The sequence below is a fragment of the Cucurbita maxima genome, unplaced genomic scaffold (genome assembly GCF_002738345.1).
Source record: "Cucurbita maxima cultivar Rimu unplaced genomic scaffold, Cmax_1.0 Cma_Scf00004, whole genome shotgun sequence".
In the NCBI taxonomy this organism is placed as follows: Eukaryota; Viridiplantae; Streptophyta; class Magnoliopsida; order Cucurbitales; family Cucurbitaceae; genus Cucurbita; species Cucurbita maxima.
In genome coordinates this window covers 3,847,061-3,872,131 of record NW_019272020.1, presented here as the reverse complement: position 1 = coordinate 3,872,131, position 25,071 = coordinate 3,847,061, and the positions used below count along the sequence as shown (strand labels likewise).

At 36.8% G+C, this 25,071-nt stretch overlaps 5 protein-coding genes and 1 pseudogene across 9 annotated transcripts; 4 read left to right on the top strand and 2 right to left on the bottom strand.

Annotated features, from left to right (window-relative positions):
* The first annotated feature begins 68 nt into the window (after positions 1-68).
* On the top strand, positions 69-5,995 carry LOC111477969 (la-related protein 1C-like). The gene is made up of 6 exons (XM_023121994.1): positions 69-861; positions 1,477-1,978; positions 2,054-2,210; positions 2,331-2,421; positions 4,556-4,630; positions 4,958-5,995. Exons 1-6 carry the CDS (start codon positions 391-393, stop codon positions 5,258-5,260), a joined length of 1,599 nt encoding a protein of 532 aa, XP_022977762.1. The 5' UTR covers positions 69-390; the 3' UTR covers positions 5,261-5,995.
* On the top strand, positions 3,620-3,692 carry LOC111478899 (annotated as a pseudogene).
* Positions 5,996-7,522: 1,527 nt separating the features above from the next.
* On the top strand, positions 7,523-13,203 carry LOC111477768 (la-related protein 1C-like). Its single transcript, XM_023121652.1, has 6 exons — positions 7,523-8,282; positions 8,694-9,222; positions 9,303-9,480; positions 9,587-9,677; positions 11,773-11,844; positions 12,099-13,203. The coding sequence occupies exons 1-6, from the start codon at positions 7,821-7,823 to the stop codon at positions 12,369-12,371; spliced, it is 1,605 nt and encodes a 534-aa protein (XP_022977420.1). The 5' UTR covers positions 7,523-7,820; the 3' UTR covers positions 12,372-13,203.
* A 420-nt stretch (positions 13,204-13,623) lies between these two features.
* On the bottom strand, positions 13,624-16,056 carry LOC111477769 (UPF0434 protein ERGA_CDS_01260-like). 2 transcript variants are annotated; one of them, XM_023121653.1, is made up of 3 exons: positions 15,841-16,056; positions 15,698-15,752; positions 13,624-14,000 (listed from the first exon to the last, which is right to left on the bottom strand). In XM_023121653.1, exons 1-3 carry the CDS (start codon positions 15,939-15,941, stop codon positions 13,647-13,649), a joined length of 510 nt encoding a protein of 169 aa, XP_022977421.1. In that variant the 5' UTR covers positions 15,942-16,056; the 3' UTR covers positions 13,624-13,646. The 2 variants fall into 2 exon arrangements, with proteins under 2 accessions (XP_022977421.1, XP_022977422.1); XM_023121654.1 differs by lacking the exon at positions 13,624-14,000 and adding an exon at positions 14,985-15,290.
* Positions 16,057-16,596: 540 nt separating this feature from the next.
* LOC111478374 (pentatricopeptide repeat-containing protein At3g51320) lies at positions 16,597-19,073 on the top strand. Of its 2 annotated transcripts, XM_023122592.1 has the most exons (2): positions 16,597-16,790; positions 16,894-19,073. In XM_023122592.1, exons 1-2 carry the CDS (start codon positions 16,784-16,786, stop codon positions 18,564-18,566), a joined length of 1,680 nt encoding a protein of 559 aa, XP_022978360.1. In that variant the 5' UTR covers positions 16,597-16,783; the 3' UTR covers positions 18,567-19,073. The 2 variants fall into 2 exon arrangements, with proteins under 2 accessions (XP_022978360.1, XP_022978359.1); XM_023122591.1 differs by having other exon boundaries at positions 16,597-19,073.
* Positions 19,074-19,168: 95 nt separating this feature from the next.
* On the bottom strand, positions 19,169-24,502 carry LOC111478376 (cell number regulator 13-like). Of its 3 annotated transcripts, none has more exons than XM_023122593.1 (8): positions 24,202-24,502; positions 23,060-23,752; positions 22,326-22,741; positions 21,572-21,675; positions 20,848-20,919; positions 20,488-20,594; positions 19,963-20,050; positions 19,169-19,573 (listed from the first exon to the last, which is right to left on the bottom strand). In XM_023122593.1, the coding sequence occupies exons 2-8, from the start codon at positions 23,471-23,473 to the stop codon at positions 19,521-19,523; spliced, it is 1,254 nt and encodes a 417-aa protein (XP_022978361.1). In that variant the 5' UTR covers positions 23,474-23,752; positions 24,202-24,502; the 3' UTR covers positions 19,169-19,520. The 3 variants fall into 3 exon arrangements, with proteins under 3 accessions (XP_022978361.1, XP_022978363.1, XP_022978362.1); XM_023122595.1 differs by having other exon boundaries at positions 23,066-23,752; positions 24,202-24,500; XM_023122594.1 differs by lacking the exon at positions 24,202-24,502 and adding an exon at positions 24,034-24,121.
* Between the last annotated feature and the right edge of the window lie 569 nt (positions 24,503-25,071).

Below are 25,071 nucleotides of genomic sequence, written 5' to 3'. Positions count from 1 at the left end.
GACAAAATAGCAGATGAGGGCATTATCGTAATTGTATGCACATAAACCAGCCAGGGCAAGGTATCCTGAAGAGTTTCTAGTGGGAAGCAACCAAGAGAGAGAGAGAGAGAGAGATTTCTGGTTCTGAGCCCGCTCCCCTGCTCTCCGGCATGGCCTTCGTTCTCGTCTCTCTCTTTCTCTTTCTCTTTCTGTGATCTGATTGCTGAAACTTTTGGAAACTCTTCACATTTAGGATTCCCTTCGTTTTGTCTCCTGATTGCTGTTTTTTAACTGGAGGGAAATTTCTTGATTGCTTTAGTACATTTACTCCTTCTGTTCGTCGATCAACGGACTTCGGGCTGAGAAAACCCCAACTCGCGGTGTTTTTCTTCTTGTTTGCCGTTCATTCTTATGGCTGCTCCTAATCTACCTGATGACAACCCTGCAACGGCAACCGGAGCCCACCATTCTCGTAACTCCGACCAAAATATAAGCAGCCCTAAACCTCGCCGCGCCACTCGCCCAGTGTCGTCGCCGTGGACTCAGATTGTGCGTGGTGAGTTGGAAATCCCAGCCGTTGTTTCGGCTTCTCCATCGAATATGACATCTACGACGGCTATTGTCGAACCGTGTTCTCCTTCGCCTTCTTCTTTAGCTGCGGAAGAACCTGTTGGAGAGATATCAGAGAGTGGGAATGAGTCACAATCCAATGCGGGAAATAAGCCCGCCTGGAATAAGCTGTCTAATGGGGCTGCGAAGGTAGGGCCTGTTATGGGTGCTGTATCTTGGCCAGCCTTATCGGAGTCTACTCGGTTCTCAATCAAATCGTCTTTGGAATCGCCGAAAGGCTCAGCTGATGGATCTGTTGGCCCTGCATGCCAGGTTCTGACCCTTCATTTTGTAGCGTAGTTTTTAGTCAGTCTTGTTAACTAATGATGCGTGCTTAAAGTCTAAATATTCAGTTGCTCAGACTATTTTTTTAACTGCAGCAGTCTTTCCATCTACGCGATCATTTACAATGTTTTTTTATTTATTTTTATTTGGAATCCAGAATATGTTCTGTTTTGAATGATCCACTTCCGTATCTCGGCCATCCTATTTGTTGTTTTCGTTATGGATCAAAGACAGTGGACAGGCTCGGATATGTTTACTTGGGGAAGAAGTTAGAGTTAGGGTAAAAGGGTCGTAGAAGTAAGCTTATGGTATTCTTTGCTTGTTGATTGAAGGTAGTAGCAATTAGAAATATTTGACATTATCGATTAAGCTAGACGATGTTAACTCTGCCACCTTTTTTTATTCTTTGTAATGCGTTCTTCATTTGGTCAATTCACTATGTTTCGAACAAAGACATGCATGGTTATCTGCTATTCTTTTTTAGTGTTTTTTACAAACGGGGAATAAGTTTATTGATAATTGATTGTTGTTTCAGTAATTTTTGCTCATACATATCATTAATAACATCAAACTTTCATATATCTCTCTTCATTTTGTAACCAGGGGATAGGTAATCCATCATCCTCACCACATAAAGAATTTAGTACTGCAAGCCCTATTCTGAATCCGAATCCGAATCCAAACCCAACTCATCGTCAGAAGCCAATGAAGCGTAGTGGTGTTGGCAATTCATACAGTGGTGGTGCCTCTCAACAGTCGACAATTTCAGGTTCTATAATTGATACTACTCCAAATAATCCATCGTCGAAGGACCACATTCAAAGGAGTTCATTTGCCTCACAATCACACAATGATCATAATTATCAACATCAACGTAACTTTAGGAGTCGTGGGTCTGGTTACCCACGTGGTGATAGTTTTCACCAGCACAGTCATGGTTCTAGGCGTGATCAAGATCATGGAAACCATGATTGGAATCCCCATCAAAATTATGGACAGTCTCAGAGAGGTATTCAAAGATATATAAGGCCTCCACCACCTCCTAGTACTGCCACGTTTATTCCTTCATCTATGAGGCCTCTTGGGGGTCCCATACCTTTTCATGGTAAATTCCACCTTATTTTTATGAGGCTTATGGTTTTTATCATGTGAACTTGTTCAAGCTTGAATCTATTTGCAGAATTTGGACCTCCAGTGGTATATGTCGCAGCTTCTCCTCAAGAGGCCCTTAGAGGTGTACCTTTTATGGCTCCAATGCCACCTAATGCCGTGTTTTACCCTACTTCAGATCCTCAGTTATATGCTAAGATAGTCCATCAAATAGAATACTACTTCAGGTGTTTTTCATGTCATATATGTTTACCAGATTACTAAATTTATATTTTTCTATCATCCTTGTCTTGTATTGGCATTTTGAAATAATTTTAACAGCATCACTTTAAATTTGTTAATTGCAGTGGTAAGAACTTAATAAAGGATACTTTCTTGAGAGGGAACATGGATGAAGATGGATGGGTTCCAATTCATTTAGTAGCAGGCTTTAAAATGGTGGGTAAATTAAGGGAGCCGAGAGCTGAGTTTTTTTTTTGTTCAATTTCTATTTATTGTTCATATTCCTGATGATAATTACATCCTTTCTACTATTTTATCATTTATTATGATAAGTACATCATTTCTACTATTTTATTATTTATTATTTACTGTACATAACCCAAATTTTCATTATTCTTGAATAATAGTATGGTGCTCATTTTCCTGTTATGGGTCTCTCTTAGCCTCTACTTCTTGAGTAGATGTGATTTACTAAAAAGCAATAATCCATAGGATACAAGAAAGTCTGTTGCTTAGTTCAGCCATCATTCCTGTGCTTATAAGTTAATAATTAGAATGTTGTTTTAATTTAGAAGTTATCTTGAAATTGTTATTGATGTTTCATGTTTCTTATTAGGATGAAAAAGGAAAACCCAGGGCTAATACTGGTTTGTTTATTTATTAGTTTTGTTCTTTTTCTTTTTATAGGAAACAGTTTAGTATATTCCACCAAAAGAGGAATTGCAATAGGGAGGGGGGAAGGAATCATCCCAACCATCTAGTACCACCATGAGTTCATAAGGACATCCTTTTATTTGTATTATTAAAGATAGTTTTGGATAATGTGAGAAGTCTATCTAGACTCTAGGGCGATCCAATTTGAGGCTTAATTAAGTAGCACAACAAATATTCATTTATTTTTCAACGCAGCAACTTAGTTTACTTTAGTGAAAATGAGCACTCGGAGCTTGAAGAAGCTTCATTTTATTAGGAACTATCTCAATCTAACTTGAGCAGTGAACCGAATTGTACATTTATCCATAAAAATTTGCCTGTGTTAAACGTGATGTAATTGTTATCTCTTTGCTGTTGGCTTTTAACATTTTCTCCTTTTTATGTTCCCATCATTTTATGAGGCTTGTCTTCATTCTTATCTTATCAATATTATTGCCATAGTTTTTAGGGATCCTGGGAATTGGGGATTGCTTTGCAACACCTTTTTTTTTTTTTTTTTTTGAGAAGGAACACTATTTTCTATAATATACGAATGGTATGGAGTGGGACGTACTTGTCAAGGGAGAGTACAACAAACTTACTATGATTGGCCTAAATCCTAATTACAAAAGAATTTAGGATAGGGTACACCAAGAACTCAAGAATTTACGTAGTCCCGAAGTTTATGTAACAACCCAATCCTGGCTAACAGATATTGTCCTTGATACAGAGAAGATTAGCATGACCCTTGTGCAAGGATGACATGCCCAAATCAAGAAATGGTATCAAAACCAGACATCAGGCGATGTGCTAAGGAGGACGCTGGGCCCCTATGGAGGCTAGATTGTGAGATTCCACATTGGTTGGAGAGAGGAACGAAACTTTCCTTGTAAGCGTGTGGAAACCTCTTCCTAGCAGACGCGTTTTAAAACCTTGAGGGAAAGCCCAAAGAGGACAATATCTGCTAGCGGTGGGCTTGAATGGTTATAGTTCAAATCATCTAGAAGATTTTTAAAATATTTTTCTATTCCTCTCCAATTCAAACTTCCAAATAAGAGTCATTAGCGAAGCCAGCCACAAAGTTTGTGTTTTCCATTTTTTAAGGTGGTGCCAACGTGGGTTGCCAAATAGCTTCAAAGTCTTGGTGAGGTACCTGAACAATGACTGAGATGAAGAAGTACCTAAGCGACCGAGCACCCAAATAATAAATTCTCTATTTTTAGTCAGCCACCTCCCATGAAGGTTCAATGTGAGGCTGATCCATTACTTTAATGAAGCGTGTAGATTTTTCTTTTTTTCTGTTTTGCAAATTTATATTTCGAAGGTGCAGCTGTGACATGTGAGCGTATATATCTGAAGTTAGGATTGAACGTTCTCTGTAAGTATGTTAGATGGGGTTGTTAATGCACACTAGTTATGAGGCTTCGTTATGGTTTCCCTTACCCTAGGCCCTTAGGCTGTCTCTTTTGTTCTTTTGCTGCTATAAATTTCTTACCCTTTCCTGGAAAAAAAAATCAAATAGTTTCTTTTGATGCATCTTATGGATTGGTCGAGTGTGAAATGAGGATGCTTATCACAAAAGTGTTTGAGCTTATTGTGTGAATGAGGATGCATACACTCCTGCAGGGATTTTATATCATTTTTGACTTTTTTGCAGGTTCGAGCACTTACTGACAATATCCCAGTGATATTGGATGCTTTGAGGATGATATCTACTGTGGTGGAAGTACAGGTTAGTCATGGATTCTCAATTTATTTAGTTATTCACTGTGGGGTGTTATTATTTAATTATTTATTATTATTATTTGTGTGTGTGCGGGTGGTAGGAGGGGTAAATGAATTTTAATCATGTATATAATTGGGAGGTTTGAGTGGCCTCTTCAAGTATCTGGTGATTTGGTCCAATTTTGTAGAATTAAATTTGTCAAAACACATCCTGAAAATGGGTAATTGAGCCCCTCGGGTGCTTTAAGAAGTTTGCATGCTCAGTGTAACAAGATAAAAGAAAGTAAAGGCTCGTATCATTCTCTGATTTTGTATTTGAATTACTGTTTCTTAGGGGGATAAGGTAAGGAGGCGAAATGATTATAGTAGATGGATAATGCTCCCTTCAACTCAAACTTCTAATGTCGTTGCCCCATTAAACCCAGCAAACTCCAGTCAAGATATGCTGGCTGCTGGTGTTCAGAGTATCACGTTAGAGACTAATAACGGTAGCAATACGGAAGGCCGGGGTGATTTTTATGTCGAAACTCTGCAAAGTAGATCACCTCGGAATTTTAATACCCAGTCACAGCTGCCAGGTACAGGCAAGCCAAATATTGGGACAGGTTGGGATCGCTCCTTCTCGGCAAGGAATTAACCTTGTACATGCTGATGCCCATGTCTTTATGAGGACGAAAAAAAAAAACGTAGATATGGGTAGTAGAGACTAAGGAGATAAGTTATGAAACTGGTTTCTGTTAAATATGGAGGCCTTCTTGATGCACGATGAATCTTTTTTCTCTCGTGTGGTTCGGCAAAGGAGGCAAACTATGACGAATAAGGAGGCAAAATGATGGTAAAAAAGTGAAACAACTCTTAGAAGTTACAAAATACTGAACATTTTCTTTTATCGGCGACGTTTGTTACTTGAATTTATTTCCTTTTTGTTCTCCTCCTTGGTGATGATATGTACTCAACCATGGAGAATCTTGATATGCTTCCCCACGGTGGTGCCCCTCAGTTGGTTAGATATCCATCCTTGGAGGCAGAAAACCTTGAGTCATCTGGGAGAAGACAAGTAAAAATGGTTCTGCAAAGGAAGTAAAAATGCTGGCTGATCTTTCTTCATTGTCAATTTAGAGAGACTGACCTTCTTTGGATGCTGGTTGCAGCTGCTGCTCCATCATGAAGGCCTTTTTCCTTTTTCTCTTTTTCTTTTCTCCCTTTTTTTCCAAGACTTCTTATGGTTTGCTCTATAAATGATGATGTCAAATGGAATAACTTTGCATATGGTACTTGTAACTTTTTGAATACTTAACTGCATAAAATGTGCCCGTCTGTGTATACAGCTTGTGGTTGGCGCATCTTGTTATGAACTTTATTTTCCATCTCTCTTTCTTTTGAGTCTATTCTTTTTCTCAACCTTTTTTTTTTTTTTTTTTTTTTTTTTTTTTTTTTTTTTTTTTTTTTTTTTTTTTTTTTTTTTTTTTTTGGAACCTTCTTCTTTCAAGATTGGGCTCAGGAAACCTGCATTTTTATGTACAAAATTCTCTGCATCTTTACTGAAAATTTGGTTGCTTTATCCCTGGGACATTTGTTCGGTAACCGTTCAAGCTTATTGCTAGCTGATATTATTCTCTTTCAAGCCTATTACTAGTTGATATTGTTCTCTTTCAAGCCTATTGCTATCTGATACTGTTCTCTTTGGACATTCTCTTTCAAGCTTTCGCTCAAAATGTTTAAAATGTTTAAAACAGTCTGCCTGAGAAAAGTTTTTAAAATGCGTCTGTTAGGAAAAAGTATTTTTGTTTCCTAGAAAAAAAAATTTGTACTCGTAAAGAATGTTTTTAGAAGGTTCAGGAAAAGTTTTTATACTTTCATAAAAAATGTTTTGTTTTCGATCTTACAATCCATTTCTATTGGGACCTAGCTTAGTTTCCTTCTCGAATCGGTGAGATCTCATAATTTTTTTTCATCTCTCGAATTGCTGATTTGTTGGGAGCTTAATTTTCCAATGATACTTATAGCAATATTTTCTTTTAGAAATATTTAATTTTCTTTCCATCGGAATTACTTGTTATTTTATTATTTGTTATTATTATTATCTAATTAGGAATTATTCTCTCTCAGTGTTTAACGTTTCTATTATTGTTATTTTTTGTTTTAAATGTACAAGTATTAAAGTGTACTCAGTGGGAATTTTAATTTTTTTTATTCAATATGATTACTCGGATAGCATTATAATTTTTCACTTTAATTCCATTTGAAGCCATATTAAACGAAAAAAGGATAAAATATTACTGTTTACTAAACGAAAAAAGGATTAAATATATATATATATATATTCTAAATATTAATTTTCTTTCTTAATCTATTTAATTTGTTAAAATTGGCTTTTAACTCCTGAAAATTATATATATATATATATATATAAAAGGAATCTTAGTCATTCATTTTTATTTTATTTTATTTATTTTGTTTCCATTCTTTTTGTATAGGCACGGCTTTTTATTGGAAAGTATAAGATTCTCAATTGTAGCACATTTTATTCCAAATATCTTTAAATCAAAATTAAATAATGTGGTAAGCATGACTATAAGTTGTTTAAAGCGCTATTGAAATACAAATTTTTTAAAAAATAAATTTTATTTATATAGTTTAATATGACAGTAAATATAAGTCATATTTTTATTTTATTTTATATAAAAAAAAATATTGAAATATTTTTATCAAAAAAGGAAACAAAAAGAAAATAATTTCCCAACGAAAATACAATATATTGTTTACAATAAATAATTAAAATGGAAAGATTTATTTCCATATGGGCCAGAGCCGTGAAAGCCCATCCTGGCGCGCGCACGCGGGGAAGTGAGGGCATTAAAGTAATTTCATAAGTTACCATGAACTAACCCTGGCAAAGGCATCCGAAGGACAGCGAGAAACATTTTTAGAGACAGAGAAACCGTCTGTTTCTTAGTCCCTCTTCCCACTCTCCAACTGACCTACGCCTCTTTTCCTTTTCTCTCTGCGATCCGATCCTTCAAGCTTTTGGAAATCCTTCAGAGGAGAATTTTCCGACTCCTTTTGTTCATGAACTCTTGAAAGAAGGAAGTAATTTGCTTTTGATTCTGTTGCTTAATTTTGTTTCCCTTTGTCCTGTTTGCCGTCGATCAAGCTACTTACTGCCGTCTGAAAGAAACCCTAATTACTAATTTGCGATGGCTGCTTCTACTTTACCTGATGCTGATTCGGTGACGGCATCGAGTGCCGATCATTCTTCTCGTAATTCTGGACAGAGTAATAGCAGCAGCCCCAAATCATCATCACGTCGCTCTGGTGGGCGCACAGTGTCTTCTCCTTGGAACCAGATTGTTCGCGGTGAACTAGACACCGCGACGGCTGTTTCATCACCTGTATCTCCGACTACTGTTGTTGAACCTGTAACATTTACTTCTTCTTCTTCGTCTGAAGAACCAGTGGGTGAGTGTTACGATGGCGGGAATGGATCGTCCGCCAATGCCGGAAAGAAGCCAGCGTGGAACAAACTCGCTAATGGAACCGAGGCTGGGCCTGTCATGGGGGCTGTGTCTTGGCCCGCTTTGTCGGAATCTGCCAAGGGCACACCTAAATCATCTTCGGATTCAATTAAAAGTTTAGGTGATGGATACGCTGGCGCGCAGGTATGTTCTTCAACTTTATGAAAAGGATACATTTAGTTTGTTTGCAGGAAAAAATGCTTAAACTTCTGCAATTTATCTCCATGATTAAGCTAATGTTTTCTGTTTTTCGAACAAAAAGGTGATATGTTTATGAATAGATTCAAGCAATTGTTTCTAAAATTAGTATGTATGCGGAAAATAATGTTTAATTTTGAATGAACTTCATGAGTACCTTGGATACGCTGAGAAACATTAACCGGCTTGTGGTGGGATATTTTACGCCGATGCTCAAACAGGTTAAGAAATCAATAAAAAAATGTGTCGGACAGGGGATAGCTAGAATTTTCACTACATTAGTTATTCGTTATATGTCGAATTAAGGGATACTTTACTAATTTTTTTTTTCTTTTTTTTTTTCCCTTTTGCACATAGGGGACTGAAACTTCGTCATCATCATCATCAAACAAAGAAGGTAATAATGACGTTAGTCCTAATCCTGATTCAACTCTTACTCATCCAATAACTTCGCGGCAGAAATCGATGAGGCGCAATGGTTCAAATAGTTCATATAACAGTGCCCTCTCTCAGCAGTCTGCTCCTTCAAGTCCTGTAATCGACCCAGCTCCTAACAGTTCTTCGAGGGATCAGACACAGAGAACTGCATTTATATCATCACAATCACATAATGATCATGGTCATCAACAACCACGTAGTAGTTCATTTCGGAGTCGTGGTGGTGGTTCACATCCACGTGGTGATAATTCTCATCATCATAACTATAGTTCTAGGCATGATCACGATCGAGGAAATCAAGATTGGAATTCAAACCGAAATTTTAATGCACAACCTCATAGAGTGGTTCACAGGTTTATTAGACCACCTCCACCTCCACCTCCTAATACCACTGGCTTTATTTCTTCTCCAACAATGAGGCCTATTGGGGGTCCCCTACCCTTCCCTGGTAGGCTCTACATTTTTCTGAGGATTCTTGGTTTTTCTCATGTGAACTTGTTTAATCCATGAATTTTTTTTTTTTTGTAGATTTTGTACCTCCAGTGGTGTATATTGGTCCTCCTCCTCCTCCTCCTCCTCCCCCTCCTCCAGAGGCTCTTCGAGGTGTACCTTTTGTCGCTCCAATTCCACCCAATGCAATGTTTTTTCATGGCCCAGATCCTCAGTTGTACGCTATGATAGTGAGTCAAATAGAATACTACTTTAGGTATATTTGATGTGATAGCTTTCTACTTTTTCCTATGATCCTTGTCTAGTGTTAGAACTTTGAGGACATTTTAGTGGTGATTGCACCTTATATTTGTGAACTGCAGTGGTGAAAATTTAGTAAAAGACACTTTCTTGAGGCAGAAAATGGATGAAGATGGCTGGGTTCCAGTTAGACTAATAGCAACCTTCAGCAAGGTGAGTTGCTTTCACGATTACAACAAGAATGCATAATTAATTTTTTTCTTGACGATTATGACAGGATGACCTTCATTGTCCTGGTATTTTTCTGCCTCATGCCCTGTCTTTTGCATGTTTTTCTCTGTTAATAATTTCTTGGAAAATTTGTTTTTGTAATGTTTTCTCACTCTGTGCGTGCATGTGAAACTGTTTTAAAGAAAAGTCCTGCCATTGAAACTTGTGGAATCGTTCTTGGAACTCTTTGCCTCTAGACTTATTTGATTTATTAACAGTGTCAATGACATGTCCAAAAAAAAAAAAAAAAGGCAACAAAGAACCACGTACAGCGAAGGATTGAAGAAAATAGCATCAGTGGAGAACTGAAATAGCTGCACAGTTAAAATATTGGTTATGATTTGAGATACAAATTTATCTGATTAACGACATCAATTTATAGCAGCATAGTTTTGGCACCTAGAACAGGTTTTGTGTTTGATGGCACTAGGAGTTCAAAATTTTATATAGCTGTAATGTATGATTAATCAAGTATGGATGTAACCGCCAAAGCCCATATTGTGTTCTTTGGGCTTTTCTTTCTGGGCTTCCCCTCAAGATTTTAAAATGCATCCACTAGGGAGAGATTTCCACACCCTTAAGGAATGCTTTCTTCCCCTATCCAACTAATATGAGATCTCACAATCCACCCCCTTGGGGGCCTATCGTCCTTGTTGGCACACTGCCCCATCTAGCTCTGATATCATTTGTAACTGTCCAAGCCCACCGCTAGCACATATATTGTCCTCTTTGGATTTTCCTTTTAGGTTTTCCCCTCAAGGTTTTAAAATGTGTCCATTAGGGAGAGGTTTCCACACCCTTAGAAGGAATGTTTTGTTCCCCTCTCCAACCGATGGAGGATCTCACAATAGGTGTTAATATTTTATTGCTTTCTTATAGGTTGTTATGTCATTTTTCCTTCATTTAATAAACCATGTTTCATTATGTGCGCCACCACATTTTTTGGGTTTGTGGAATATGAGCATTGCCAGACAGCATTGGTTAAATATGTTATGCATGTTTTATTTTTCAAGAATTTTATGTCAAGACATGTTTGGTAGGATATGAATGCAAATGTTGACATTGGGAAGTGATGAGTTTCTTAGGATCTAGGATCCCAATAACAAGAAACACAATGTAGAATTGTTATTGCTATATCATAGCCTTTTGAGAGGGCTATGTCTCTCCCAAGTCCCACTTTGTGCTATCTCCAAAATTAACCTCTCTGCATAACATCCCTAACTTCCCTATTTATAACCAAGTCTTCCTAACTAACAACCACTATGCAGTTACTAATATTATACTAGTATTCTCAAGATATCACCTATCAATACTCTCATTGAGTTCTAGGTATCCCCTAATTGTACTCGTAGAGTTCTAGATATTTGATGATATTGCATTTAAATGTGAGTGGTGGAACATTTTTAAGAGTGATTTTCTCAGGATGTTCAATGTTATTATGAGATATTGCCATATGGGTCAAGTTGACTCGATCATGATTATAATCGACATTGAGGGTTTTAGGATTGGCTTCTTGACGAGTCTTGAAAAATTCATTTCTAATACTTTATTAAGAGAATGCGGAAGGCCTACACGACCTATATGTTAGATGAAGTTGAGGGTTATTATAGACCTCACTATCTACTTATCATCTTTAAGAACATGTCGATTGGGATGTTTGGATGAGGTATTAGGCAAGGTTCTGTCTCATTCTGTTTTCACTGTGTGGGTGAAAATTCTTAATGATTGGTGGTTCCATTCTCCATCATAATAAATGCCTTTCTTTCATTTGTACTTCCATTCTCCTTGATGAAAGCAGTTCTTTTCCTTAAAAATGTACTTGCATGTATGACTGCAAGGTTGGTGGTTCTATGCTTTCTGAGATAATTGTGAAGAATGACTTCTGTTAATTTCTTTTGTCAGCAGATAGGCATTTCCTCTTTTTAGATTTCCAAATCATGTTGCTTATAATGGAAGTTAATATGAATAATTCTGATGATCAGAGTGCATATATTGTTCTTATCCTTCAAGAGTATGTCATTTCAAAACTCTTTTGTAGGTTAAACGTCTGACTGAAAATATCCAAACTATATTGGATGCATTGCAATCATCTACTCTTGTGGAAGTAAAGGTCAGTAGACATCAGCTCCTGAACAACCCTTTTCCTCTAACTGTAACTGGAGATTTTAATGGGTCTTGGAGTACTATATTTTCTCATCTAAGTTGGGAAAAAACACTGAAAGTTAGGTAGTTTGGCATCCTTAAAATGTAATAGTAATAGTAGGAATAGGAATAGGAATAGACGGAAAATTTACAATCATGTTTCTCTTATTCTCGTATATATAAACTACTACTGTTTTTTTTTTTTTTTCCTTTTCCTCGTAGGGAGATAAATTAAGGAGGCGAAATGATTATGATAGATGGATTATTCGACCTGGTCAAGTTCCTAATATTGCAGCCCCATTAAGCCCAGTAAGTTCCAATCAGGATATGTTGGCAGCTGGTGTTCAAGGTATTGCACTAGAGAATATTAATCGTAGGGACTCTGAAGGTGGACAGGGTGGTGGTCACGTTGAGGCACAACCATGTGGTGATGATCGTCCAGGCCAAGTAAATACCAAGGCTGGCCCGGATTGTTCATCGTCTGAAAGGAGTTAGACCAAGTTTGTGCTGTGAACCCATGCCCTTTTGAAGGAAAACTAGATGTGGGTGTAGAGATTAAGTGAGGAGATGTTAGCGACACGGTTTGCACAACTAAAATTCTCTTCTCTTGATGCCAAGTAAATTGGTAAACTGAAGTTATAGAAGAGAAACAATTTTAAAAAGAAAAAGGAAAAAACTAAAACTTTTAAACTTAAAAAAAAAAAAAAAAAAAAAAAAAAAAACTATGACAGAAGTTCCTTTTGTGGTGGAGGGATGCATTTATGGTTTTGTGGGCTGCTGTTGGCTGGCTGGCATGACTTGTGTTTCTCAAGTTCATGTTCTTTTTTGTTGTGATTTTAGTTTTTGGTGATGATGATGGCATGTTACTTAATGTGGAGAATTTTGATTTGCTTCCCCATTGCAGCCCCTCAGCTTGTTTTTTCTTTACATCTTTGGGGTTAGAGTACTTTGAGTTCTAAGATGAGAGAACACGATGGTTCGAGTAAGAACCAGAAGGTTTGGCTTTTGTTTCTGCAAGGTGAATCAAGAGAGGTTGGTTGGCTTTTGTTGGATATTGTGGAGGCTGGGTTGCAACTGCCGTTCTTCTACCTTGAAGGTTCTTCTTTCCAGCTTTTGTTATTGTATTTTAGGAAACTTTCCCTGTCATTTGCTCTATAAATACCTTCCAACTTTAAATGCTGCATTAGGAACTTCGGAGGTTGATATTATTTTGCTCGAGATATCTTTATTTTATTGATACGGTTTGGAACAAGTATTTATGAAAATGGGAATTTGCAATACCAGTTAATAGTGCTGCATTTCTCCCAAATTTTTGTGGCTTCGTTCATTCCCTTGAACCCCTTTTTTTTCTCTATTCTACTAATGCAATGGTTTTGAGTTTGAGTATATTGTGTAGATTTTCCTCTAGGACAAGCCGATAACCAGGGATAGAGCTTTACAAGGAAGAAATGTTTTTCTCAAGAACCTAAAACTTCACGTCTAAAACCAAGATTGGGAAGTACATTGCTCCCAAAATTACATCTAAAACAATTGTGAAAAACTTATAAGGTTTATATGATTTACAAGGAAGATTGGGGCTGTACATTTAATTGCTTACCAAACTAAGTACAATTTGCCTTTTACCTATACAATACCAAAGGACATTATGGAGTTATTTTAGCGTATGTAACACAAACCATTGTTTTGTTGCATGAACTCTCTCTGTCTCCCTCTCTAAGGTTCTAAGGTTATTAGGTACCTAAGGAAATAGATGAGAACTTTCAGTTCAGTTTAGTAATCAATAACATGTAAAGATGTGGACCATATTACCATCTCCTCCGTAAGCACTTCTGTTGGTTGACAATCTTCATCTCGCACCCAGAATTGACAAATTGGGCAAGTTTTCTGATTCTGGCATTCATGGAACCACCTCTCGACGCATATCTTGTGAAACTCGTGCTGGCAAGGAAGAATTTGTGCTACCTTTCTCTCCATTACGTTTGAAAAACACACAGAACACCACTCCCTCTCGATAGCAGCATCATCCAAGGTTGGATGTGCCGAAGTTTCACAACCTTCCTCCTTGGCCCTCTTCATAAAATATGAATCAATAACATCCCCCACATGATAATGCATCTTTGATACCTGGAAACAATCCGAGGACAATGAAGTTATAGCAGGAGGAGAATATCGTCCTGCACTCCATTCAGTTAACGGTAAGAAGGATAATTGATTATAGTGCTTTAATAGGGGGTTATTTTGTTTGAGGAATGGTAGTTAGATTGAGAAAGGAGACCCTCAAATTTCAAAGACAAAGTGGCTGCACCTAAACAAGATTACTACACTTGACCTTTCAAGTTATAGTGTCAAATGCCAGGAGCACACAAGCTGCTATACCCCATCGGCTAACTTGATAAAAATGATAACCATTTCATAAAGGAAACATGATTGAGATATGCCAGCGTCCTCATAAAAGGATATGCAAGTGCTCCTAAGATAGGACCTAAAGAAAGATAAAAATATCTGGAGAAATGGTGTCCAACTTAAAAACATAAGACCAAATTGAAGGCTTATGAGATTTTGGAACAACTAGTGAACAACCATTTAAGGATGCTAACAAGTGGGCATGAAGATTTGAACTTCCGACCCCGAGAGAGTACGTATTAATTATCGTTGAGTTGATTACTATTGAATATTGAATGCACTTTCTTCATCATAATTGTGATTATGATAAACATGCAAGATAAACTAAAAATATTTCCTGTGGTGAACCATGTACATTCATACCGAACATGTAATCAACTATAAACAAGTAATAATTTCGTTGTCCTTAGCATGTTCCATACAATACACACCGTGTTTTTTACATAGAACAACCCGATGTTTACTAAACTGGCGTGCATCCTAACCCAAACAGAACAATGTAAAGCAGATCATGGTTGACTTTATAGAGGAACACAAAAGTTTATTTTCCAAGAACTAAAGAGATGAACATCCAACGATGCCTTCCATGTGAGTAAAAGCTAAAGAAACGATTCACCCTCAGACAATTCAACACAAGCCCAAAAGTTTTAAGCAGAAAAAATTTGATATTCTGTTTAACTACCACAAACTCTAGAAAAGAGTACAAAAGAAAGATGGACAAGTAGTCTGATCTGACTATTTTATTGGGCAACGCCAGAAATTTTCAGGAAATGAGACCATTCAAATCATTCTAAAGTGGAAACTTCCAAGCATAAACACACAGGTGTAGTGCCATTATGTTGACATCTATTCTCACTATTCAGCTCAAGAAATAAAAATTGTCTTCCGCTCCCAAACAAGCATAGCTCATTTTTCTCGAGGAATCTCGACGGTATCCTCACCTTTCAATCCATCGTCAGTTTCGATTATCGTTCCTTCCTTTGGCACCAAGCAAGGAACTCCGCCCCTTATCTAACACAACCATGAGTAAAATTACAACATACAATAGAAACAGGCACATGACCTACAACCTAACTCCACGGATGAGGGGAGGGTTTGAACACTACTTTCTGGTTCCCACAGCCATTTTTACTACCTAATCCAGAAAAACTGAGAAATACTTCATTAAACTAATGAAACCAAGGAATGTCTTGATCTACGATCTACCAGTAGGTAGGTCTTAATATGACTCAAGAGTTAATGTGAGCTTTCGCTAGCAAGTCGAATAACAGCTACGCATTCTAGATGATCTAAAAAAATGAACCGAGAGCTAGTATCGAAAAGGAAAGACAGAATGAAAACAGAAAATGGCCATAGGCGAAGAATTATACTGGAATTCATATTTTTACACAATTCAAGCCGAGTGTTGATGTACTTACAGGGAAAGAAACACGAATCGTATCGCTGATTAGAGAATTCGACGCCTCGCAATACCTAACGATCAAAACAGACAAGAAACCAAATTATGCATAACAGATTGAGGAGAATGAAGGAAAATGATGAATTCAAATGGAACCATCACCTTAGAGGTTGTTTGGAGAGAGGGCAGACCAGGATCTCAGAGAGAGTTTTGGTGAGACCAGAGCCCGCTTCCTTCAGAAGCGATTGGCTTATTCGCACCATTTTACTTCGAACTTTGAAGAAAGTTGAGCTGGATTCAATTTTTCGCGGTTTGAGTTTCTGCTTCGAAACGTCGGAGAGTCGGCAATTGAGGGTTTTTCTTTTTCTGTTTTTTTCCGTTAATTATTTTTTTACAATTTCATGATTAATTAAAAAAAAATACGTTTTAATAATACTTAAATTTTTTAAAATTTCATTTTAGCCTTTACTTATTACCACCCTCTATTTTCAATTTTATACCTCAATTTTTTTTTTCCTTTATAATTTTCCTCATTCACTTTAACACTCAATAGATACAAATTTTCTTTTTATAAATTTTAGATAAAAAGCTTTTAAAAATTCAATTTTATGTCTTCTTAAATTTTAAAAATATTAAATAAGTTAATGACGTATTAGACACAAAATATTAAAAAAAACATAAATCTATTAAATATAAAATAGAAAAAATTAAAAGATAATACTATCCAAATTTTAATCCTAAAAATCAAATAATCACAATTAAAAAGATAAAAAATTTATTAAACAAAAAAAAATGTATAATTTTATCCTATTTCTTATAATTTGTGTTTTTAGTTTTTTATTTGCTAAAATTTAGATGTCTGTAGATTTATTTGTTTCATAGGAAGAACGATAATTTTCACGAATATATAAATTTTAAAGAGTTTCTTAAATTCTTTTCCGATTCTCCTTCAGTTCGTCGCCGTCAAACGCCGTTTAAAACGTATTAGGCATCGCCTCCGAAGAGCAATTCATACGACGAATGTGCGATAGTGGCGGCAACTATGTGGAAGAAGAACACGAAGACGAAGAATTCTGTGTGAAAGTAAATCAATGTCATACCGCAAATGAATGGCAAGAATTTACTCCCGACAACTCTTTCGCTTCACACGCGCCTCCCTCCCTCCGCCCTCTAAATCCATTGATCGATGTTCGTCTCCATTTTGCTCTTTTGCAGAACCAGATCTTTCACTCGACACCATAAATCCTCCTAGACATAACCGATGCCACTCGCTTCTTCAATCATGTCAGAGCATAAGAGAATTAGTTCAAATCCATGGCCATTTGATTACCTCGGGTCTATTCAACCACCATTTTTGGGCCAACCGAGTTCTATTGCAGGCATCGGAGTTTGGGGACATCGTTTATACTGTTTTGATCTTTAAGCTTATAAACGTTCCCAATGCCTTCTGCATCAATAGAGTAATTAAGGCTTATTCTCTTAGCTCAGATCCTCTAGAGGCTGTATTTGTGTATTTTCAATGGCTTGGTGATGGGTTTCGGCCTGATACGTACACTTTTCTTTCGCTTTTTTGCGCTTGTGCGAGTATTGGCTGTGGGTCTTCTGGGCGGAAGTGTCATGGACAGGCTTTCAAGAATGGGGTTGACTGTGTGATGGTTTTGAGAAATAGTTTGATTCATATGTATGGCTGTTGTGGCTATATTGAGCTTGGCCGGAAGGTGTTCGACGAAATGTCGACCCTGGATCTGGTGTCTTGGAATTCGATTGTTACAGCTTATGCAAGAGTTGGGGATTTGCATACTGCCCATGACATGTTTGATGCAATGCCTGAGAGAAATGTTGTTTCTTGGAATTTGATGATTAGTGAGTATTTGAGAGGTGGGAGTCCTGGCTGTGCAATGAAGTTGTTTAGGAATATGATGAAGATAGGAATAAGAGGGAACAGTACAACAATGGTAAACATTCTTGGTGCTTGTGGTCGATCGGCGAGCCTGAATGAAGGAAGATCGGTTCATGGTTTTATGTACCGTACTTCGACGAAGTTCTGCGTATTTATTGGCACGGCATTGGTTGACATGTATGGCAAATGCCAGAGAGTATGTATTGCACGTAGACTATTTGACAGGATGCCAAATCGAAATTTGGTTACCTGGAATGCGATGGTTTTGGGGCATTGCCTACATGGGAATCCTGAAGATGGACTTAAGCTATATGAGGAAATGGCTGCTAAATTGAGGGAAAGAAATGGGGAAGCAGGCAGTGGCAAGAAATTCAAGCAAGATGAAGGTGAGCGAAAAGTCTTCCCGGACCAAATTACGTTTATTGGCGTTCTTTGTGCCTGTGCCCGGGCGGGACTGCTGGAAGATGCAAATAACTACTTTGATGAGATGATCAATGTATTCCTTGTGAAGCCAAATTTTGCACACTACTGGTGTTTGGCCAATGTTTACGTTGCAGCAGGGTTGATTCAGCAGGCTGTGGAAATACTTAGAAACATGACCGAGGATATTGAGGACTTTTCATCAGAATTGGTTGTATGGACCAACTTGCTTGCAACATGTCGTTTCAGGGGAGATGTTTCTTTGGGAGAACAGATTGCAAACTATTTGATTGACATGGAGCCTAAGAATGAGTCATACTATAGATTGCTTCTGAATATTTATGCTGTAGCAGGGAGATGGGAGGATGTTTCAAGAATCAAAGTATTGATGAAAGAAAAACGACTCGGAACATTTCCGGGTTGTAGACTGGTAGACCTGAAAGAGATTGTTCACAGATTAAAATTGGGAAATCTTCTGCAAGAGACAAACACAGTGATGCATAAACTTGCTAGTGAAGTGAGTCTATTGTCAACTATTGCTGCAGGGCAATCGGATCTTAGAGTTTAGAACTGGTTTGCTAGCAAGAAAAATGAAATGTGTGGACACTACAGTATACACAAAGATCTCGATACTTAATGTTTAAGATCTCGGGGCTTGTTCCTGTATTATGAAAAAGATGATTGGAAAGCTAGACTCACAGATTAAGGCAATCGCCCGAACAAGTCATGACGGTAACAGCTTACAGCTACCCCAAGAAAGAGCACACATCCCTGGAGAGTTTTGCTTTTAACATCATATGATAGCTGAGCAGCAGAAGGAAAAGGTTTGTTTTCCCTGCTCTTCAGGTTATGATGTTGGCTATGTGGCAGATTTATTTCAAAGCCTTCTCTTCAACCTAGCTGCATCTGAAGTGAAGGTAGAGCAATAATAGATAGTTATTGTATTTCTTGTTCATCGGAATTCAAGACGAATTTCTTGAGCAATTGTTCTTGATCTTTCTCTCGATTCAATCCTGTTCTAATTCATTTTTGATTATCATGGAATAACAACGGGTACTAAAATTTTCAACTGTCATCAAGCTGTCTAAGTCATAGGAATGTTGGCTCTTTCTAATTCAATTCACACGAATCAAAGGAACGGCTGGCCTTGATTTGGATAACCAAGAAAAGGAAAGCAATTGTCTTAGTAATTTTCTATTTATACACCCAAATGTCTTGCCAATTCAAAGTCACAATATTAAGTTCAAATCATTCCTTGAGCTATGAACATCTGTTATACAGTCTACGCATTCCTTTTCTCCTTTTATATACAAAGACATGTTCACTTTTAAAGAGAATTGGTAGCACTATGTAGCATGTACAGAGTATAAAGGAGAATAGAGAAGGAAGAGAGCCAATCTCTTCCACGGGGTTAATCAATATCAATGAGACTAAGCAATGTCTATTTTACAACTTACATGGAAGCAAGACGATCAAGTATTTTAACTTTCCAAGGCGACTGGATTTTGTTTTCAGCTCTCACCTAGGATTCCATGTATTGCAATGGTGGAGGGATCGTTCTTGTGTTCTCTGGACCTACAAGTTATATTTTTAATCAAACAATTGGGAACGCCTTTCTACCTGTAATAGTACCAACATGAAGGTCTTTCTACATCATACTGACATGGCGACATCCACATGTCAAAGGATGTATGATGCAGCACTAAGTTATATTGTTCTCAGAAAGACATCCTATATATATCAGGTGGCTTATTTTCGTATAAAACTTAGTAGGATGTAAAATTGGTAAATGTACTATAAAAAAAAATTAACAGCAATAACTTAAACAAATTTTTGTGTATAAGCTTGGAGATCAAAACAAGATTTTATAAAGCAAAAGCTCCATGATGTTTATATAGAATAAATAGAAGTGAAGCCTGAAGAACTGTGTTGTAAAATTATCGGAGCAGTAAGTACATACATACCACAACGCATTTCTATTTCTCGCCATTCTTGGACGAGTGCACAGCAGCAACACAGAAGGTGAGAAAGAAAATCATCAACAATGCCTCCCTGCCAAAGAATTTGAACAAAAAGTGAAAGACGTACATCACCAATTCGGATTGGTAACCAAAGGTTATATATGTCCAGAAAAACAAGTCACAAACTAGGCTAGATGACTCCCTCAGTACCAGAAATGTAGAGGATGAATGCATTATCCTAGAAAGTATAAACAAACGCCAAATAGAACTAGAGTAGAGCAAGAGGACTTGGAGCAAGAAGAGTGTCATAATGATTGTCACTCACAAAGCATCCATGTAATTAATACTCGTGCAATCACCTATCAGCTTTGGGCTTGCTAAGCCATGAGCTCAAGAACAATAATTAATCAATTGTGTTTCTATGAGATGAAAATCATCTAAACTTGCAAAAGAAGCGTATTGCTGAACCCACCATCCACAGTTGCATGAAATAATAGGTCTCAATTCACATGTTGGAACATAAGTTACCTTGATGTTTAGCATATTTCGGAGTTTTCGTCGGAAACAGCAAGTGTAACAACAGCATGAGAACACCAAAGCATATGCCATCAACTCATTACATGCATCTGCTGGAGCTGATAATCAGAGGAAATATAAGATTTTTTTAGCTTTGATACGTTACATAGCATGTATGTTACTCAAGATCTTCATTATTGGAGCCATATATGGTGTGAGAAGACGAAAGCGAGAGAGGCATTCTTTGACACACACTACAATTTTTGCGATGTTTCTGTATGAACCCATAAATCATGAGATGATCTCCGACTACATCTCAATCCATTATAAAGAACTACCCTAGTAGAAAATAGACATTCAGTGATTACTTACAGACATGCTTGTTGGTAGCGACAGAAGCAACTTTTGACAATGTCCAACAAGGACAGAAAAATGTCTTTATACCTGGAAAGTGTACAAAGGTACTTGGATGAGAAACAATACACGTGCGCATACAATGAGTAATGTATAACATTTCTCCGAACGTTATTCTGCATTAGTTTTGTCATTCTACGTTTAATCAAGGGAATCTCTACACAGTAGATGGAATGGAAGGAAAAAATTAAAGCACAGTTCTTACAAAATCTTTTGCCTATTGCGCTAGGAAGAATACTGCAAAAAGAATGACCATGCAATGTCTGCGAATGCTTGGTCCTTCAAGTTAACAAATGGAAATTAATGTTTGATTTCCTTCTAAGTTAATATAAATTGTACTATAAAGTCGAAGGAAGAAATCGAAAATCAGGCCAGGAATCAGTCCTAACATGTAAAGGAAAAAAAGAAGAGTGAAGAACTTGTGAAAAGTCAAAGGTCGTGGTTACGTTCTCAGTTATGGATGAAAATAATTCAATATAGAAAGGATGACATCTCCGGAAATTATAGCGGGGTAAAGGATAATAATCGGAGTTTGTAGTTCTTTCGCAGCACGTATATGATACAAGAATTTGTTGCTGTTCGAATGACAACCCTAACCAGTCTACGGTAAAAGAAGAACACTTTCCAGTCCTATCACGAGGACAAGCTAACAAGCACAGCTTCAAAAGGGAGAAGAACGTACAGAGATAAGGTTGTGAACAACAACCAAGCAAATCAGCATGCCATTCTTCATGTTGACAATTGCTGGATAGCGGATCGTGTCTTGATGAAACTGATGAGCCCTTTCTGAAAGGAAAAAAGAACAGAATCCACCATATGATAGACTTTCGAGATATTCAATATGCCAAGAATAAACGGCATCATGAAGTAAAATTTCACCTGCAGACATTATATATGTTATTTAACTTATCAAAGCATTCTAAACCTGATGGAAATAGAAGAGTTTGAACTTTCAAAACAGACAAACAGGCATGTACGAAATGGCCACGGGACATGGGATTGGCTCTTTAATTTTAAATGACATGATCTAAAATTGGTAAAAACAACCCAAATGATGTAAATTTATGCAATTCAAAAAATATATATATAGATAGATAGATATATCTATGGTTTCCTTAGAGAAGGGAGAAAATCAACACTGCCACATTGGCATCTTTGTCTCGGTGGAAACATTCATCATATTTTTGGGAGCAAAACAAAGTCCCATGTTGGCTAGAAGAAAATTTGATATTATAAGCGAGCTAACAACATTTTCATTGGTAATGAAACTTTTTGGTGAAATTAAAAGTAAGTCCATGAAAACTTATGCTTAAAGTGAACCCATCATACATTGTAGAGATATATGGGAATTTGTTTGTTCCTAAGATATGAATAACTATATCCATGGAAATGCCCACAAAAGCACAAAGAAAGGACTAAAGAAAAGACAAACCTACCTTGTCGTACTAGCATCTCTATTCTTGTGAAAGTTTCCACCATACGCATGAGCAGTTTCACCAGCAACATCAGAATAACTATATCCATGTTGTATTGGAATTCCTTTCTGTAAATCTTTTTCTATAAAATAATTTGCAGATAAGGCTTCTGTGATATCAAATAATCGTTCAATTATTTGACATTGGCCAACATCCATGTTAGATTGAGATACTTGCAACTCAAGCTGAAGTTTTTCATTTTCCTTTTGAAGCGCATCATGGAGGCCCAAGTTTGGGTAGGAACGAGAAAGAGTTTTTTTCAATATCGAAGCATCGTTCTTGATAGATTCTGGTTTGAGGATAGCGTCCTGAATCCTTCTGTCATCTTCCTCGAACGTATACTCACATTGATGCTTTTCAATATCATCAAGCCTTTCCTGAGAAAAATAACAGAGAAAATGACTTTAATAGAGTTGAGTCATGTTAAATAAGCACAAGCATGAAACTAAAAGGGACCATTTTCATTTTCACTTCCAACATGAAGATAGAATGATGCGTATTAAAGAACAGGAACTAACGATACTAAATGACCTTCGTTCGTTTTGATAGGCAATAATTGATGGGTATCCACTTTTCAGTTAGATTGTAAAAGAAGCAAGAAAAAGAAACATATAAATTTTGACAAAACAATTAAACAGCGATAAGTTTATAAACTAACAAAAAAGAGAAGCAAAATTAGAGAAAAAGAAACGAACTATTACTCTGACTCGAGCATTGCCCACCAGGTTAATCAGAGGGACAAGCCGTAGGTATCTATCTATTTCACTTTGAGCCTTCCTGAATTGATAAACAACATTCCATCCCATAGCCAACAAATAGAGATAGCTGCGATCCTGGCAGCTATTGATCAAAATGTATGATTTTCTTAAGGCATCCTCCAGCTGCTCTAGAGGCTCTCGAGTCTCTGGATATTTCTTCAGCTCTGAGATCTTGAGTTGATCCAGTAAGTTCCCGATCAACTTGAGATGCTGTGCAAATTGCTTACAGTTCTTCTTGTGCATCCTTGCGGTGTTTGCTGCTCGTACAATCATTGAAATCAGCTGAACTGCATTGAATCCTACCAGCTGGGCCACTCCCGCAACGTCCCCGAGACTATCCCACGAAGACATACTTAAATCTAAACGTGTTTAGCAACACCACTGTTCGTAACCCCCCAGAATTTCCAAATTTCTGGCCAGGAAAGTCACCAAATTCAAATTTCCTTTGCCTAATCAGCAAAAGTTGGACTGTGGAATCTTCAAGAAACAATTTTGATTATACCAGAAAATTAAGCAATCTTAATTTCGAGTTGCCAGTTCTCACTGAAACCATTTGCACTAATAATGTCTTCGATGAATATGCATTGTCTTGAATGAAACCTCCTCACAAGATCATCCCGAAATTTTCAGCTGCATACCAAATTATCGAGATAATTACAAGTTGAACTTCAAAGAAGAATAAAAATATACAAATACATGTACAACCACACACACACATACAAATAACAATTTCAAAACAATATGACAAATTTCCAATATCTTCATGATTGCTTTTTTAAGTTTCCGACGGACTTTTCGGCAAAAGACCCTAAACAGGAAAGACAGAAACGGAAAAGAGAACACATGAACATTTCCACTAATATCTAAAAATTTAAATCAGAATGAGAGATAAAATACAGTTCAGTCCTTACAATAATAACGATAACAAAAGCATACTTCAACTGAACTTGAAATTGCATCCGAATCATAATATACAGAACGATAAGTTCAAAAGAGCATGCCTGAAACGAAAAACTCAACTCCTTCACAGAAATCCGAACTATTTGAAGAAGAAACAAACATTTGAGTACTTCCATTACCGAAAATCATTCAGCTATAACGATCTTCATTTCTTTATTTCGCCTCTCTGCGTGGAGTTATAACATTCATGGTAGAGACCTCTGAATCCACAAACTGCACTCACAGTTCCTCGTGAATCGAATAATTTTTCCTGCGCTTTTTCACAGAACCGCTCTCCCCACACGCACGCCATGAGAGTCATGTAAGCAACTATCTTGGTGCGTAACCAACGGAGAGGCCCTTCCAATGTCTCAAATTACAAAATTGCCATTCCCGCGAAATACATATATCTTTAAAATAATAAAATAGGGAGAAAATTCAAATTTTACCCCTAAATTTATAACTTTCTATCAATTTCTACTAATTCATAAGCTTATAATTGTCTTGCAATTTAACCTAAATTTATCATTTTGACGTTTTTGTCCTTGGCGCGTTGATTGAAAAATAAAATTTTAATATATGATTTTATTTTAAGTGTATAAATATGTTTATGAAAAATAAATTGTTGTCAATTCTGAAAAAAAAAAATTAATTTGTATATTTTATTTTAGGGGGAAAAAGGATAATTTAACTAATCTGCCAGGCTCAAAACGACGTCGTAACGTCCTTCTGGTGTAGGATTGATGACTTTTCAACCCAGCTTTGGTCGTTATTAATTTAATTTAATTTAATTTTTGCTTGCCTTCAAACTGAAAGCATTTTGGGAAACCCTTCAATAAAAAGCAATTTTATTCATAATTAATGTCTGGAAACTGATGCAAAATTCCAAATTCTTTCTTTTTTTTAATCGTTTTTTCAATTAAAATAAATAATTTTTTTAAAAAAAAGTTTGAGGCAGCTTGAAGATTCCTCCTCTAATGTTCTAACCTCTACGCTTCAGATGATGTTTC

What these genes read in the sequence shown, in the direction of transcription:
- LOC111477969 (XM_023121994.1), top strand. Translation starts at nt 391, where the DNA reads ATGGCTGCTCCTAATCTACCTGATGACAACCCTGCAACGGCAACCGGA. An exon ending in GGGTCCCATACCTTTTCATG is followed by an intron (nt 1,979 to 2,053) that starts GTAAATTCCACC and finishes ATCTATTTGCAG; the next exon opens with AATTTGGACCTCCAGTGGTA. An exon ending in CAAATAGAATACTACTTCAG is followed by an intron (nt 2,211 to 2,330) that starts GTGTTTTTCATG and finishes TGTTAATTGCAG; the next exon opens with TGGTAAGAACTTAATAAAGG.
- LOC111477768 (XM_023121652.1), top strand. Translation starts at nt 7,821, where the DNA reads ATGGCTGCTTCTACTTTACCTGATGCTGATTCGGTGACGGCATCGAGT. An exon ending in ATGGATACGCTGGCGCGCAG is followed by an intron (nt 8,283 to 8,693) that starts GTATGTTCTTCA and finishes TTTTGCACATAG; the next exon opens with GGGACTGAAACTTCGTCATC. An exon ending in CTACTCTTGTGGAAGTAAAG is followed by an intron (nt 11,845 to 12,098) that starts GTCAGTAGACAT and finishes TTTTCCTCGTAG; the next exon opens with GGAGATAAATTAAGGAGGCG.
- LOC111477769 (XM_023121653.1), bottom strand. Translation starts at nt 15,941, where the DNA reads ATGGTGCGAATAAGCCAATCGCTTCTGAAGGAAGCGGGCTCTGGTCTC. An exon ending in CTCTCCAAACAACCTCTAAG is followed by an intron (nt 15,753 to 15,840) that starts GTGATGGTTCCA and finishes TTTGATCGTTAG; the next exon opens with GTATTGCGAGGCGTCGAATT. An exon ending in CGATTCGTGTTTCTTTCCCT is followed by an intron (nt 14,001 to 15,697) that starts GTAAGTACATCA and finishes GATTGTTTCCAG; the next exon opens with GTATCAAAGATGCATTATCA.
- LOC111478374 (XM_023122591.1), top strand. Translation starts at nt 16,788, where the DNA reads ATGGCAAGAATTTACTCCCGACAACTCTTTCGCTTCACACGCGCCTCC.
- LOC111478376 (XM_023122593.1), bottom strand. Translation starts at nt 23,473, where the DNA reads ATGTCTTCGTGGGATAGTCTCGGGGACGTTGCGGGAGTGGCCCAGCTG. An exon ending in ATGCTCGAGTCAGAGTAATA is followed by an intron (nt 22,742 to 23,059) that starts GTTCGTTTCTTT and finishes TATTTTTCTCAG; the next exon opens with GAAAGGCTTGATGATATTGA. An exon ending in AGAGATGCTAGTACGACAAG is followed by an intron (nt 21,676 to 22,325) that starts GTAGGTTTGTCT and finishes TTTTCCTTTCAG; the next exon opens with AAAGGGCTCATCAGTTTCAT.